Here is a 14,505-nt window from a genome sequence, read left to right on the forward strand (position 1 = left end):
TTATGTCTCTCAGGTTACAGTGTCAGCTAGCTGATCATGTACAAGAGAAACTAGCTTAACCTTTGTAGCTAAATCCAGAGCCACCATAATTTAAATTGGTGCTTTTGACTCTTTTCATGCAAAGATTTCAGTACGGGAAGCCTTGGGCACGTCACATGAATTTCCACTCCAGGATGCAGTCAGGAATGCAATGGTAGATGCAATAGGCCAGACTTCAACAAACAGGAACATTATGGCCCAAGTGATGATGTAAGATCATGGAGAATGGGCAATCAAACATTCCTCGAACTGGAGAAAATCCTATGGTATTCAAATCAGAGGGGAATTCTACCCACCTGAGGTCATTTTATTTCACGCTAAAATTCTAATTCCCAAAGTTGGTACCAAATTTTGGGAGCCCCCTTGCCCCACTTCTTTAGTAACAGTATGTTTTCATAAAAATTTTAATCCAAATCATGTAACTTGTAAGTCAATCAGAGAATTATTTCAACTATTACCCTGCCAAAGGCTTTCGGTTAAAATCTTTTCCCAACAAGTAAGTGTTGGGGATATTTTTCACTGCTTGTTGGAATCTATTGATCAAAGAGTTCTGGTGACAAAGACTTCTATTTGCAGAAACTGCCTATTTTTAGGCTATCCAGAGCAGCAATAATTGCTACCATTACATTCTGTATTTTAAACTTGATGGTAGCACTGCTGGAATATGTCGTCTTATTTTGTTTGTGTGACAAAGCCAGAAATGTTTGTTATTAAGTACACGTTTTTACATAGAAGTAGTTCCCCTTTAAAAATGTTTAACTTTAGTTTAGAGTTCTTGATTTTTTTCTTGTAGTGTGCCCCCCTGTTTATTTGTTTAAGCCCTAGGTTCGCCCATATAGAGGGTGCACCCTCGTAATTAGGCCAGAAATATGTCCGCAGAGCTCATTAATAAAAGTTATAGACTCAAAATATTCTATATTAGAGGGTCCTGAGAGCCATGGAACTGAGGAATTGAAGAAATATGAGACTGGACCTCTGGGCCAGACTCGGGGCTTCCAATTCTGAGCAATTTGGATGCAATCGGGTTTGAAAGTCACTTTTTGAGCCATTTTGCCAAGGAGGGTTTTTCAAAATGGCTACTTTTCTGGACAGGGACATTTTCTGCATTTTAGGGGTGGTGTGCTTCTGGTGAAAATTTCTCAAAAATTCATTGGTCAACCCCCCGAAAATTGAAAGGAAAATGAAAGAGGACATGTGGAACATCATTTTTCTGTGCAGCCTGAACATCTGTGAGAGTTGTATTTTTAAAATATTTGTGAACTATGTGGATTTATCACTGCTGTCTATGGGAATTTATTTGTAGTGGTGCACCCTAGAGTTACCACATGGTCTGGTCACATTCAGTGTAGCAGATAAGCAGAGACCAGTCACCTTCACATGTACCTATGTATTGTTCCTCCTAACTGGAGTGTGGTTTTTCTACTTGAGCCCTATTCTGCTAGAAGTCAGTGATTGCAGTCCGAGTGTAAACTCATAAGGTCCATTTTATGCCCTGTGTTGGGTTTGGGTTTTGGTTTTAAGTCTTTGAAAATCTAAGCCTTCGGGTGTTTTTAGTCCTTGAGTCCTTTTAGTTTTTTTTGCATTTTTCCTGTACTTTTTCATTAATGAATTATTTTTTGTCCCTTTTTTTGGAGTCAAATATTGGTGTCTGAGTCTTTATTAATTCAGTTTCCTGCGACTTTTCCTTCAAAGATTCTTGGTTTAGTTAGAGTTTTTGTTGTTTTGCTAATTCCCCATAGCGTGCCATTTTTCTCTGTTACATTTGCAATCATTATTCCGTTTGTTTTTCCATAATGTAGCTGCCATGCTAGTTGGCATCATAGTCATTTCAATCCAAATTGTGAGGAATGCAGTGGATATACCTGAAAGAGACCATGTCCAATATGCAAGGGCAGGTGTCAGGCTGTATGGACCAGAGATATTGACATGGTTAGTTTACATTTGATTCCTGGACCTTTTTCACTGTAAGTACAATGTATTTCAAACTTTGAAAAGGACTATTTAAATTGCATTGGAACTATTGGCCCAGATTGAAGAGCTGGTTTTAATTGTGTGCAAAGTGGAAGGCTGCAAGAGATTGATGTAGAAATGTTCAATGGCACATAACCTGTCATGCAACTGAAGTTGGAAGTATTGTCTTAAAAGTTGATCTGGTTCTTTTCTGATATTTTGTTCATAGTCACAAAATGAAGTTTTCTTACTGGAATGAAGATCATCAGCTACCTCAGGCTGAAAAACAGGTATACCTTGTGAGGGTGTTTGTTAAAAACAGCGAAGATGCTCTGATTCACAGCAATGAATGATTTGCGTGGAAGCTGAGGAAGATAGTTGCTAGACATGCTGTGTGGCTTTAAGATGCTGCAATGGCTTCTGAAAACTACAGAAGACAGGAAAACAGATAAGAGTGCTGGCCAATGCAGTTGATCCAAAGGGTGTGTCTTCCCTTCATTTTATTTTAATTGGAATATTGATACATGTACTTCTGAAACAGTTTTTAAAAAAGGTTGCTGAGTTTCTATGCAGTCCCACTCCTTTTCATGTTTTTTTACGAGTGAATTTCAAATAATGGTCACAAACTTAATTTTCAGTGAACTAAAATGGGGAGGCTACTTTGCCCCAAGTAACAGAAACGGAGTATGATACATGTACATATATTGATTCTCTCATAGTTTGTTCTTGAAGTGAAGTTTAATATAAGATACCATGCAATAACGATTTTTGAGTTCTTCATAACCATTATAAAATGATGAATAATTTTTTTGCACAAAAATCTAGGTTCTATTCCAAAAGAAATCTTTCAAGAGTACAAATGATGTTCTTAATGTGCAAATTTAAATTCTAAATATAAATTTAGATATATAAAACATTTCTTTGTATCATTATAAAAGTATACTTTACAACATACAACATCCAATGATATTTTTATTCATTTAAAAGAAAAATCAGGTATTAACGATTGTGTATTACGAGAGGCAATTTCTATGTAGTATTAAGTATTAACTTAAGAATCGAGTATTAACATAAACATTGATGGAACCTTTTGAGAGCAACAAAATTAGAAAAGATGTGTCAGCATGGTGGGTAATTATGAAAAAAATTTAAATCAGCCTTGTAACAGTTCGTTCAAATAGAAAACTTTGATAAATTTATACTGTACTGTTTTCTTGCAGTACTGTTTTTGGCAGTTATCACATTTAAAAGCCTCTTTTCTAAACACAGCTTTGATTGATGAAGTTATTTGTTTTGATTATAAAGTAACTGTAATTTAAGTGATGAAATCAATTTGAAGTAATTATTACTTTATCACCGTAACAGTTGTTTGATGAAACCAGCATTGTACTGTCTGTAAGACATGCACCCATTTACACCAAATTAAAAAACCTGGCATACCCTGGCTTCTGTTGCACCAATTTTTTCTTGAGAAGTAGCAATAATTAATTTGAGTACATTTAAGCACAATTTGAAGCTTTGCATGGTGGAAGAGACATGAGAAATGGGTTTGTGGGTACACCATGGAATCAATGAGAACCATACCTTGGCATAAGAGATTGAATCCATGGTGTACCTGCAAACCCATTTCTCCTAAGTACATGAGGCTTTGACGACTTTAAATTCAGACTCACACACTTATTTGTCTATGTTCTAGAGTCTCTTTTGGCAGTCCAATAAAACATGTCACGAAGTACATTCTGTATTAAGTTTGGTTTTTTTTATTTGGGCTACTTCTGTCTGTAAAATATTTTGATTCTCGTGGTCGGAGGTTGTTCCATTTACTGCACCTGCGGCTGGATAAAGGGGCAACTTTCCATTCATTTTGTACAAGGATTTGCATGTTTCCTTCTCTTTTGCTGCAACATGAAAATAACTGAATTCTTTTCGGTACAATGTGGGAGATATTCACAGCACATGAACAGTGAAATTTCGGGCATATTTGATGTAAAGGTTAAGAGTTTAGTCAATAATTTAGATTTTCCCTACAGACTGCAACACTATTTTTGCCTGTTAAGTTTTGAGTGAGAAATATGGAATAGCCACTCAGCGAGAAGAGTCAAGATTCAGTGGTGTCATCCCGACTGCGAGAATTCAGGAATGGTTTTTGTGGAATTTTCTTCTATCTTTGACCCCTTGGCCAGATGTCCAGATTTGTTACCAGTCAGTTTCTGTTCTAAAACAGATCCAAACTAGCCGCCTCGTCTGCTGCATTCTCCTGAATGTACTTCAGAATGTCACCGTCGTCCATCGTTTCAACGTTCTGTCCCTCAGATTGGGTCCCAGCTGCCTGTGTTCCTCCAGTAGAGGTCGTCTTTCCTCTCCTTGGAGCTGGCTTCGGTGGGGTCTTCCCTGGGCCTGTCGCTCGGGCAGCTGGAACGGGTCTTTGGGCTAGAGTAGGTTTGCCTGCTGATAGTGATGACTTGTTGGCGGGTGATGGCTTTGATTTGGGGGATGGTTTCTTGGCAGGTCTCTCAGGCTTCTTGATGACATCTGAGAGTAGCTGATCTAGGTCATCTTCAATGCTGTGTACAAATTGACAATGCTACTGCTTGGCAATGTATCCCTCGGCTATCAATCCCCCATGGTTTCTTCCCAAACAATGTATTTCAAAGATATACATTCAAAAGCAAACGCTAGTCATGTTGACAAGATAATAGTTGTTTTGCTTGAATGTCTGTAACGACAAAAAAATAACTTGTCAAAGAGGCAAGTTCTCTGCACTTTCCGAGAGCTTGTGAAAAGAAACAGTTTGCTCTGACGGCATTCGGACTGATGATATCCTGCTTACTTTCAGAGAAATCATCTTATCTTCTGGCACTATAAGTCTACGAATAGAAGCTTGCCAATGTCATGTCAGTGTGAAAACTGTAATTTCTCAGGGTTTTTTCCCGACAAGAGCAATTTCTTGTAACTCTAACCAGAGCCAACGCATTGTGTACCACGAAAGAAGTACTCCTTCAAAGACAAGAACTTCAGATAACGAATTCGAAACTGCTTTTTTTCCCATAATTGTGAACTCTTACTTCAAGAGGTCTTTGTCGTCTTCGTCATCCAGACCGAGAAACTCAGATGTCTTCTTGTGGGTATCTTCTGCACCAAGAGGAAGGTAAATCCCTCCTGCATTGTCCATATCCGTCATGTCCTCAATGTTGTCTGAGAACAGCAGAACACCTGTGTCTGATAGAGACAAAATATAATTTCAGGACCTTGGAATCTGGACGACGGTTAGGCACCCTGCGCTTAATTGAGAAAATTCGGAGAAATGAGCGCGACAATGTCGGCTGTGCCAACAGCGGATCCGGAGCGAGCTTTCAGGATATGATAGAAAACCAAAAGATGTGTTTGGCGGCCGGGGTCTGTGGCACACCCCCTCCCCGAAAATTTTGCAATCCATGATATCCTCCACCCTCATTTAAAAGCACTTTGAGAACAAATTTAGAAACTCACGATCGGTCCAATATTTCATTCCAATCACTTAAACTCAGCTGAACGAGGGATAAATATTCTCTAGTACGTGCATGCTAATGACTAAGGATTTGAAAAGAAAACGAAACGCAAAGCTAGATACAGTATGATTTTCTTGGAATCCAAGCTGCCTAAATGGGCTTTTATATCGCTAATTGATATTTACAGTACCGATATCCAAGAAAGAACAGCTCCGCGGGAGTTGTGTTGATGTGATACATGCATGTATGCATTTGCAACGACAAGTGTAAACTCACGTGGACCTACCACACGGGAAATTGCACGAGTGAGGAAAATGAATTTATGAACCAACATTTTTGTGAGTCGGTTTTGTTGTTGCTGCCCCCCCCCGTGTCATTGCATAAGGACCATGTTGGTCTCAGCTGTAAGTTTCCAGGCAAGGTCAATAAGTAGTTTGACCAGGATATAATTACATGTAGTTGCATCCCTCCAGACTACGACCTCCACACTTCAATTCACGTCCACTTCTCACTCATTTCATATTTTCACTTTCACAATCAAGCAATCAAACTTCTCACCCAATTCTACTCCCTTCGCTTAAAATTACATTCCATTCCTGAAATAACATCCCCATGCAAATTTTTCCGAGAAGAGTTTTTTAATCATAAAATTCAGACCTCGATTCTTGATTGTTCATCATTGATCAAGGAGTACCTCGGACAGGATCATCTGAAAGTTTTTTTTTTACCAAACGTAGCCTGTTTTAAAATCAGAGGTGCTTTTCTATATTTTGGTTACAGCAAAGTAAAATTTAAAGTGAAGGCACTTACCAATTAAAGAGGAGTCGTTTGATAAGAAAGGCGGTCAGACAGACAACCAGAAAAATAACTCAGACAACAATCAGTAGATAATTTGTCACCTACTATCATTAACATGTATATTATTAATAAACAACTTTCATATACATTAAGAAATTCATTGAGACTAAATAGTGATTGAAGATTAAACATGAAGACAGTTTCGTGATAAACATATTAAAATTAATAATATTAAGAATAAGTATAAAAATAAAATCCTTGCTCATTACGTTTAAACAGCATACGTTCATTTTATCGCCGTAACACTATTTTCTGCTTTGTAGCAATTAAAACAGATACAATACTTATCAACTGTGACGTATGTTGTTCAAGTCACAGCCTCGTGAATTTCTTTAATACGATTTGAACATACAAAAATTCACGAAAGCGTTCCGTGCGTTATTTTAGTTTTTAAAGAGTTTACTCGGAAACAGTGTCGCGGTGGTGGGGTTAAACTGGAATTTATACCCCCCCCGATAGCTCATGATGCCAAAGCGTCCTCCCTCGTCGCGTAGCGTGGCGGTTAGTAAGTGTGACGTCACTTCAGTTTAAACCACACCCACTGCACACGGTGTTACATGGAACCGGGAGTTAACGCGCAACTTTTAGTGTTCGTCCAATGAGAGCCTGCAATGGAGCGTGTGTGACAAAGTCACTTACGAACCGGTATTGTATTTTTCTTTTAGAAAGAAAACAAAACCTGGAGGGGGGCTCAAGCTCCCTGAGTACCTTCGGGTGCGCCACTGCTCTAAAACAATCTAGGGCCTACCAAAAAAAAAAGAAAAGAAGACAGGAATACCTGTTTTAAAAAAGTTTAATGAAGCACCAATCAGAAGAGGCCATTGCAAATAAGCTTTACAATTGTAACAATTCGTGTACAGTGAATGTACATGTATCTTGTACAAGTTTCCTTTTTTCTATACTTGGTAAGATTTTCATTAAAGTTGTGGATGACAGTACTTTATGTATCTATCGGGCCTGTATTTATACATCATTTAGTAAAACACATGCTCCAACTTGAATAACACTTATTTCTGTGCCTTCAAAAAATAAACAACATAAATGATGTATGCCCATAACGGTGTACGCCTGTTTTCCATCATGCTTGCCTTAAGATCAGTAAACACCATTGGTAATATTTCAACAAGAGAATAACTATAACACGAGTAGTGTGACGTAAACTTCGACGAAATGGTGAATAAAATGAATTATGTACCATTGCTCGCTGAGTTTACTCAATCACTTCTACGTTCTGTGTTACATGTAACTTAATACACACATAAATCAACAACAAACATCGTTTAATACAGTTCACCTATCAGCATCTAGGTCACTCCCATCTTTAGCTAACAAGTCTCACACAAACATGTCTAACCATTACCACCATCTTTGAACTCTGAAGTCTTTGCACAGGAAATCATAGACACACACAACCAAGAATAATGCAAATACAGAGCTGAAATCTCCCGTCTTTACATGCATTCTGTAAATATAACCAGTCCATTGCAGACATTAAAATTGTTACGCTATCGTACAGACAAGTTCATCCTTTACAAGAACCCACAGATCTCACACTGTAGTCAATCATAATACTCTTTAACTACAACTTTGAAAACGTAATTTTCATTCTATCTAGATTAGATCTAGATATCTCCTCGGTTCATGCATTTACAAAATGACGCATATTCGCCAGCACCCACTACAAACAGGAATACATACAGTTACAGGGATGAAGAACGGTACGGTTTTTATATGGAGGGTGCAATTGAAAAATAACTATAGTAAATAATACTTGACATTTATAAAGCGCCCAATCCATCAAACTGCTCCCAGGCGCTGTACATCAGTATGAGTATAAGTATAAATAAAGAAATACATAACTAAATGAATGAATAAATAAATAAGAAATAAATAAAACCTACATGTACCATAGTTAAAATCAATACTAACAAACTAAAAATGCTTGTTTAAAAAGGTGCGTCTTCAGCCCGGTCTTAAAACTCTCCACATTCCTAGACTCTCTAAGTTGAACTTCAAGCTGGTTCCAGAGACGGGGACCAGCCACAGAAAACATCCACTCGCCAGCAGAAGACAGCCTAGTTTTGGGGGGAGTAGGCCTAGACGAGTCCAACGCAGAACGGGTGAATCGACTAGGAATCCTAACATCAAGCACATCACTTAAATAACTTGGAGCACTGTCGTGAAGACATTTAAATATCAGGAGACACACTTTAAAAACTACCCTGTATTTTACTGGCAACCAATGTAATTGCATCAGCGCAGGAGTAGCGTGGTCAAATTTCTTGCCATTAGTGAGTAACCTTGCTGCAGCATTCTGGACTCTCTGCAAAGGAGCAAGGGCTGACGCCGATAGACCAATTAAAACATAGTTACAATAGTCAATGCTGAGACATAACAAGTGCATGAATAATCTGCTCCATGGCTGATTGACCCAAATAACGTTTAATTTTGCTTAGATTGTACAGGTGATACATTGCACTGCGAGAGACATTCTTGATGTGGGATTGCATATTCATTTTGTTGTCAAAAATCACACCGAGATTCTTGACTTCAGAGAGTGCGGTAATATTGTGATTACCTATATTCACAACAGTCCTAGGAATTCTGCTCAACGACATATGCGATCCAATAATAAGCAGATCTGTTTTATCATCATTTCGCTTCAAAAAATTAATCGCCATCCAACATTTGATGTCGTCACAGCATTTTTCCAAACTGACACTTGTTGCTGTATGTTACTGGCAGTTGGCTGTGCTGACAAATACAACTGAGTGTCATCTGCATAAAAATGACAACTCAGTCCATGATGCCTAGTAACATCCCCTAATGGCAACATATACACATTGAATAAAAGTGGTCCAAGTACAGAGCCCTGAGGGACACCGTACTTGTATAGGCGTCTCCGTAAGTGTACAGGCGTCACTCATGGTTCCGACATCCGATCCGACCATCAGGCGATAAAGACCGAATCTGAACTCTTTGTAAACCGTCTCTAAGGTGTAAAGAAGAAAACCACTTGAAGGTATTTTGTGAGACTCCAACATGTGTCCTTAATCAATGAAGCAAAATGTCATGATCAAGCGTATCAAAAGCGGCACTTAGATCAAGAAAAACCAGATTGGAAACTTTGCCCTCATCCATATTTTTCCAAATGTCATTTTGAATGCGGGCGAGAGCCGTTTCCTTCCTATGGTGGCGCTTATATGCCGATTGAAAAGGTTAATGTAACATAAACCTAGTCATATGATTAGTCGGATGTTGCGCAACCACCTTCTTGAGAACCTTAGAGACAAATGGTAAATTGGCAACTGGCCGATAATTAGAAGAGATAAACATAATCACCGCGGTGGATGACAAATACAGTAAAAAGATAATCGATGACACCGCGAGTCATCGATTATCTTTTTACTGTATTTGGCCGATAATTCTTAAGCAGTTCGGCTTGATCAGCCTTTAGGTTGCGAGATTTTGGAATGGGAGCGACAGTAAACATCTTAAAATCATTTGGAAAAACTGCACGGTTAATGGAAGAATTAACAAGAGATGTGATTATCGGCGACCCACAAAAAGATGGGTCCAATTATGTTCATGTATATGTCATGAACTTTGGGGTATGAACGTTGAAAAGAAAGGTCAAGTTATTAAAATGCTTGAAATTAATTTATTCTAAACTTACACAAGTATGGTGGATTGACAGTGCCTTCATTATTGCTATTAAAGTGAACGGGTTACAGAAGGTGACACTTTGTAAGTATTTACTGTAGAGGGATTTCACATTAGCGCCGTCTGCGCATATCTGCATCGAAACCGAGGCTCTATGTGTTGAACTTCGTCGCGCGCGCCCGCGGAGTCCACACATTACATGGAGTATCCGGTTCGTAAGTGTGACGCCACTTCAGTTTAAATCACGCCCACTGTACAAGATCCACGACCATCGCAGGTACGTCAGTTCGCAGTCAATTGTCGTTATTTTTTCTTTTGATTACGCGTCGAGTCAGCCTGAAAGACTCTTCCACAAAACTTTTCAGCCTGAAAAGTCTGAATTTAACATACCTTTATGTATTTTGTGTCTTGACTCCTTACTTTCAATCGTCTGATCGTATTAAGAATTGAAGCTGACACATACAGCCTCGTTTTCAAACGCAGAAGTGCGCAGATCGATGCCAAAAGCGTCGTATTGGGATCCCTCTATAAGGTTCCGGTGAACACTGCGTAGTATATACTGCGAAGCATACACTGCGTAGTAGGCCTATAGCAACGATAAATGATCAGTGGCCAAGACGACGGAAAAAGACAATGGAAACTTTGCAAGATTTCTTGCGTTATTTTCATTGGGACGGACGACGTTGGTTGAACTGGAAAGGTGAGACACAGGTGTTTTCATTGAGCCAATCTCCAGATCTAATCTGAGCCAATTCCTAATAGAAATCACTCATCATCTCCTAACAATCCACGTTTAACAGCCACAGCAAATTCACAACTCATCTTTCCTATCAAAATGAGGGAAGTGCACCCGCATTCTTTCCTATCTCACATGTGGTATTTAAAGGGATACAATTTGACAGGGGAACAGTGCTTCGTACGTCATCCCAAATTGTTTTTGTTGACATTACAAAACATTTGGATGAGGATTTTCTCGAACCAAGGATGATTTAAACGTGATAGATCTTTGACGACCAACCGAGATTTGTACGTTGCCAACTGAGTTTTAAAAGTAAAACGAAGCTTTACCAATGGTGTATAGTAAGACATCTGAAGGTACAGTACCTTTTTCCAACGATTATTAAAAATGAACAAGGTATTAACATAACAGCATAAGCTTCATAAAAGTACATGTAGTTTTTCGATAGCTATGTTCATTTTTAATAGTAAAAATGACACTTCGCATACGAAATACTTTTTACAGACTTTTAATAAAGAAAAAACACCAGTAGCTCTCAAATTTATCTCTTTGTTGTTTTAGATTTAACTCTTGACATTCTTCTACCACCTCAGAATCAAATGAGTCAATCCTTTTAAAGAGAGATGTAAGAGTTGGTGATTTATACGTAAGTCAACCCGGCGGTACACGTTGGTTGTAAGGAGCGTCGTTCATGTTTGTCTCCCCAAAACCAACGAAAACAAACGGCACGTTCCTGCAAAAAAGAGACAAAAATAAAAAAGAATAACGTCTTTTATTTCAACTGAATTGGCAATCGGGCTCACTGTTAATGTTCCAAGTGTTTAAGCACGTTGATGAACTGTTTGCTTCCTTAATACGTGCGATTCACAATAGTGCGCCTCCGAAAGATTGCAACGCGTTGGCCAATAACAATGCGCAAGATCCGTCGACCGAATGCGCATTTGAAAAGGGCTGACAGATTTCGCACGATGTGATCGGCTAATGCGTTGCAAAGTCTTGGAGGCCCACTATTGCGAATCGACCGTATTAACAAACAAATTGATTATAAACAATGAGCAACGAAAGGCACTGAAAATTGGAAGCAAACGTTCAAAGCATAGTGTGGTCTTAAAGGAATTATTTGGAATATACATCAAACCCAAGTGCCATTTGAAACTAAAAATAAAAAAATGAACAAGTATTCCTGAAAAAATATACACATAACGCATTAAAATTAATCAGTAGAAATAAAAACAAAGAGGCCGCAAACACCCCCCCCCAGTTTGGACCTCCCCGCTAAATGGATGAAATGTAAACGACATATTTACAGTCAAAAGAACGTCCACGCTTTCGATATTTCCAGGATTGATGCCCAGCAAAGACTTGGGTAACTTCAGGGATGGAAAAAAGGACTACGGCGACGCGCAGACAAGCAAATGAAAACAATTACTACAAAAGCCGAGACGTTAAGTCAAATAAGATTACAGGACAGTACTGAAGGTAACCTCAGTGAAAGTGAGACTTTACTGTTATGTAAAGGCACAATTTGAAAAGCACTAATAAAATAATATGAAAATAAGAATTACTTTTAGTTTATCGAAAAGCTACGTTCAATATTACTGACAAAAATGCCATCAATCATACAAATTACCTTAAGGGTCATCTTTTTATTAAAAAAAAACTATTGAAATATTGTTTTAACGGATAAACCAATTGGTTCTGTACTCCATGCGTACAGCAACTGGGCAAAGAACAAAAGCGACAACAAAACAAGCTCATGCATGTGATAAATACCGTGAAACATGCTATCCCAAACATTACCCAGAATGGTATATGGAAGTTGAATGAAATAAACAGACAACTGTAAGTTATTAAAAGCGAAGTTAACTTGAGTGTGTGACATTTTCTTATAGTGAGGATAATAAATGCTCGACAGGAACGAGTCATTTTATTCAATGAAACAAAGAAAAATGTCTGTGGTATAATAAGACTTCCACGTTGCATGTACGACTCATACCCGTGTAAGTAGTATTCAGGGTTACTAAATGTATCATAACGACCTTTTATAATGCTCAATCAACATTGCAGTCACTTGCAAGCCCACAAGACATCACACCATTCCCCATAGACAAACAATTATTTCTTAACAAGTCTTGACGATGGAACGCATACCACATCACCAACAAGAAAGTTCAGAGAACCACTACACTGTCAAATACAAACAAATACAGGTGCATGTCATGACATATCCAACGTACTTGATGAAGTCGAATAGATGACTTTCAATTTAACCTCTGATCATTACTTTGTGACCAACGATCTATTCTACCACACTGTTGAAGCAAGCCACCATGACTGTGCATACAGTCTCGCTCTTCCGGTACAGGCATATTCTAAACGCTTTAACGAAACTTCAATGATGGTGCCCATTCCATATTTAGCCTGATTTTGCTAGAAAGAGCGTTTTTACCCGCAAATCACGTGGAATTCCTAATAAGTTAAGCTTTTGGAATCAGGTAAAAGAAAGAACGAGTCAGATGAGCTGAAGTGTGACGTGAGATAAACAAGGAACCAATTCAAATTGAGAACTGTCAAAGACAAGGTAAACCAAAAATATCCTAGCTCCTATTCGATCATATTCACAAGCGGCGTTTTTGGTACCTCGAAACATCGCACATCATGAATGTAAACCATACGCAGTAAAACATCAATTATAAAACAGCCAGGCCTACACATAAAGCAATCTCCTGAGACTTAATCTACCGACATCACTTTCGGCTAGGTTAATAGACTGTGACAATGATCACATCATCACCGAAGAAGAGTAAAACTAGGTTTCGAGAAAATCGCAAATGAATTTTCAAATGCTAAGTTCCCAGTATCTAGCGTTTCTTTGACCTAAGCAATACTACTTCATGACTAATGGAGATCTTAAATTACATAAAAGACAAAAATAGCATTTATACAAGTCAATTCAAATTGTTTAGTTTGGAAACAAGAACTTTGTCTGTTCTTAAAAACGCAAAAATTTGTGTGAATTTTGTCTATTCATGAAAACGGTACGCAGTGTCGATTACGCACGTGCTTTAATAGGTAACCGTAATAGGTGCAAAATTGCTACATATTTATACATTTTTAGAGTAATTTCCAGAGTCTCTTCATAAAAACAGAAGATGCTGATTAGTTGAAAACTGCCCCACGACGATCATCCTGATTTGGCTGCCCTCAGTGGATTTGCATGGTTTTAACAAAAAATGCTTACACCAAGCTACAATGTCGGCATCACATAGCCTAGTTGATTTTAACAAAATTGAAAAGTCATGATTATGGGACACACTGTTTCTTCATGAAAACAGTGACAACGTATAAAAACACGTTGGCTTTCTTTATATAGATTTCCAATAGTTAGTATATCTGGTCTCTTTTCAGTAATCACAAATCACTGTGCATAGCCTACCTGGGTAAATTGGTCAAAGTAAAAAAAAATGCTGTCAGAAGGAAAATATTCCGTGAAAATTATGCAGAGGAATTCATTGACACGAACTTGACCATCAGTTTATTGGAGAAATGCTACGAGAGTGGAGGTTACAATTAGCATTGATCAAAGGTAGCACCAATGAAGAAATAAGCTGCTGCCTGCTAAAATTCTTCAAGGTTTCCTAAATTAGACACTAAGATTGTCTTTGATCTCTAGCACCATGAAACAAGCAAATGGGAGATAGGAATATAAGTACTCTAGAAGTCCTCAAGTGAAGGATTGAGTATGGTTACGGTTAAAGGCCTTTGTTT

General features: G+C 38.2%; 2 protein-coding genes and 1 pseudogene across 12 annotated transcripts in view; 1 reads left to right on the forward strand and 2 right to left on the reverse strand.

Annotated features, from left to right (window-relative positions):
- Window positions 1-264: 264 nt before the first annotated feature.
- Window positions 265-3,724, forward strand: LOC110987404 (protein pinocchio-like; annotated as a pseudogene).
- Window positions 2,455-14,505, reverse strand: part of LOC110987400 (uncharacterized) — a 107,880-nt gene continuing 95,829 nt past the window's right edge. For both annotated transcript variants that reach the window (XM_022250114.2, XM_022250115.2), the window contains 2 exons: window positions 5,055-5,208; window positions 2,455-4,553 (listed from right to left, as the gene is read on the reverse strand). In XM_022250114.2, the coding sequence (XP_022105806.1) occupies window positions 4,205-4,553; window positions 5,055-5,208 (503 nt within the window). In that variant the 3' untranslated portion in view covers window positions 2,455-4,204. The remainder of the gene's footprint in view (window positions 4,554-5,054; window positions 5,209-14,505) is intronic.
- The window catches only part of LOC110987399 (growth hormone secretagogue receptor type 1-like), a 62,245-nt gene continuing 54,850 nt past the window's right edge, over window positions 7,111-14,505 (reverse strand). For all 10 annotated transcript variants that reach the window (XR_015424448.1, XM_087133434.1, XM_087133429.1 and 7 more), the window contains one exon: window positions 7,111-11,470. Coding sequence is in view for 9 of the 10 variants with exons in the window: in XM_087133434.1 (XP_086989560.1) it covers window positions 11,378-11,470 (93 nt within the window). In the remaining variant the exon portion in view is untranslated. The remainder of the gene's footprint in view (window positions 11,471-14,505) is intronic.

The sequence above is a fragment of the Acanthaster planci genome, linkage group LG02 (genome assembly GCF_054643075.1).
Source record: "Acanthaster planci isolate LZ-2023a linkage group LG02, COTS_SCS, whole genome shotgun sequence".
Taxonomy (NCBI): Eukaryota; Metazoa; Echinodermata; class Asteroidea; order Valvatida; family Acanthasteridae; genus Acanthaster; species Acanthaster planci.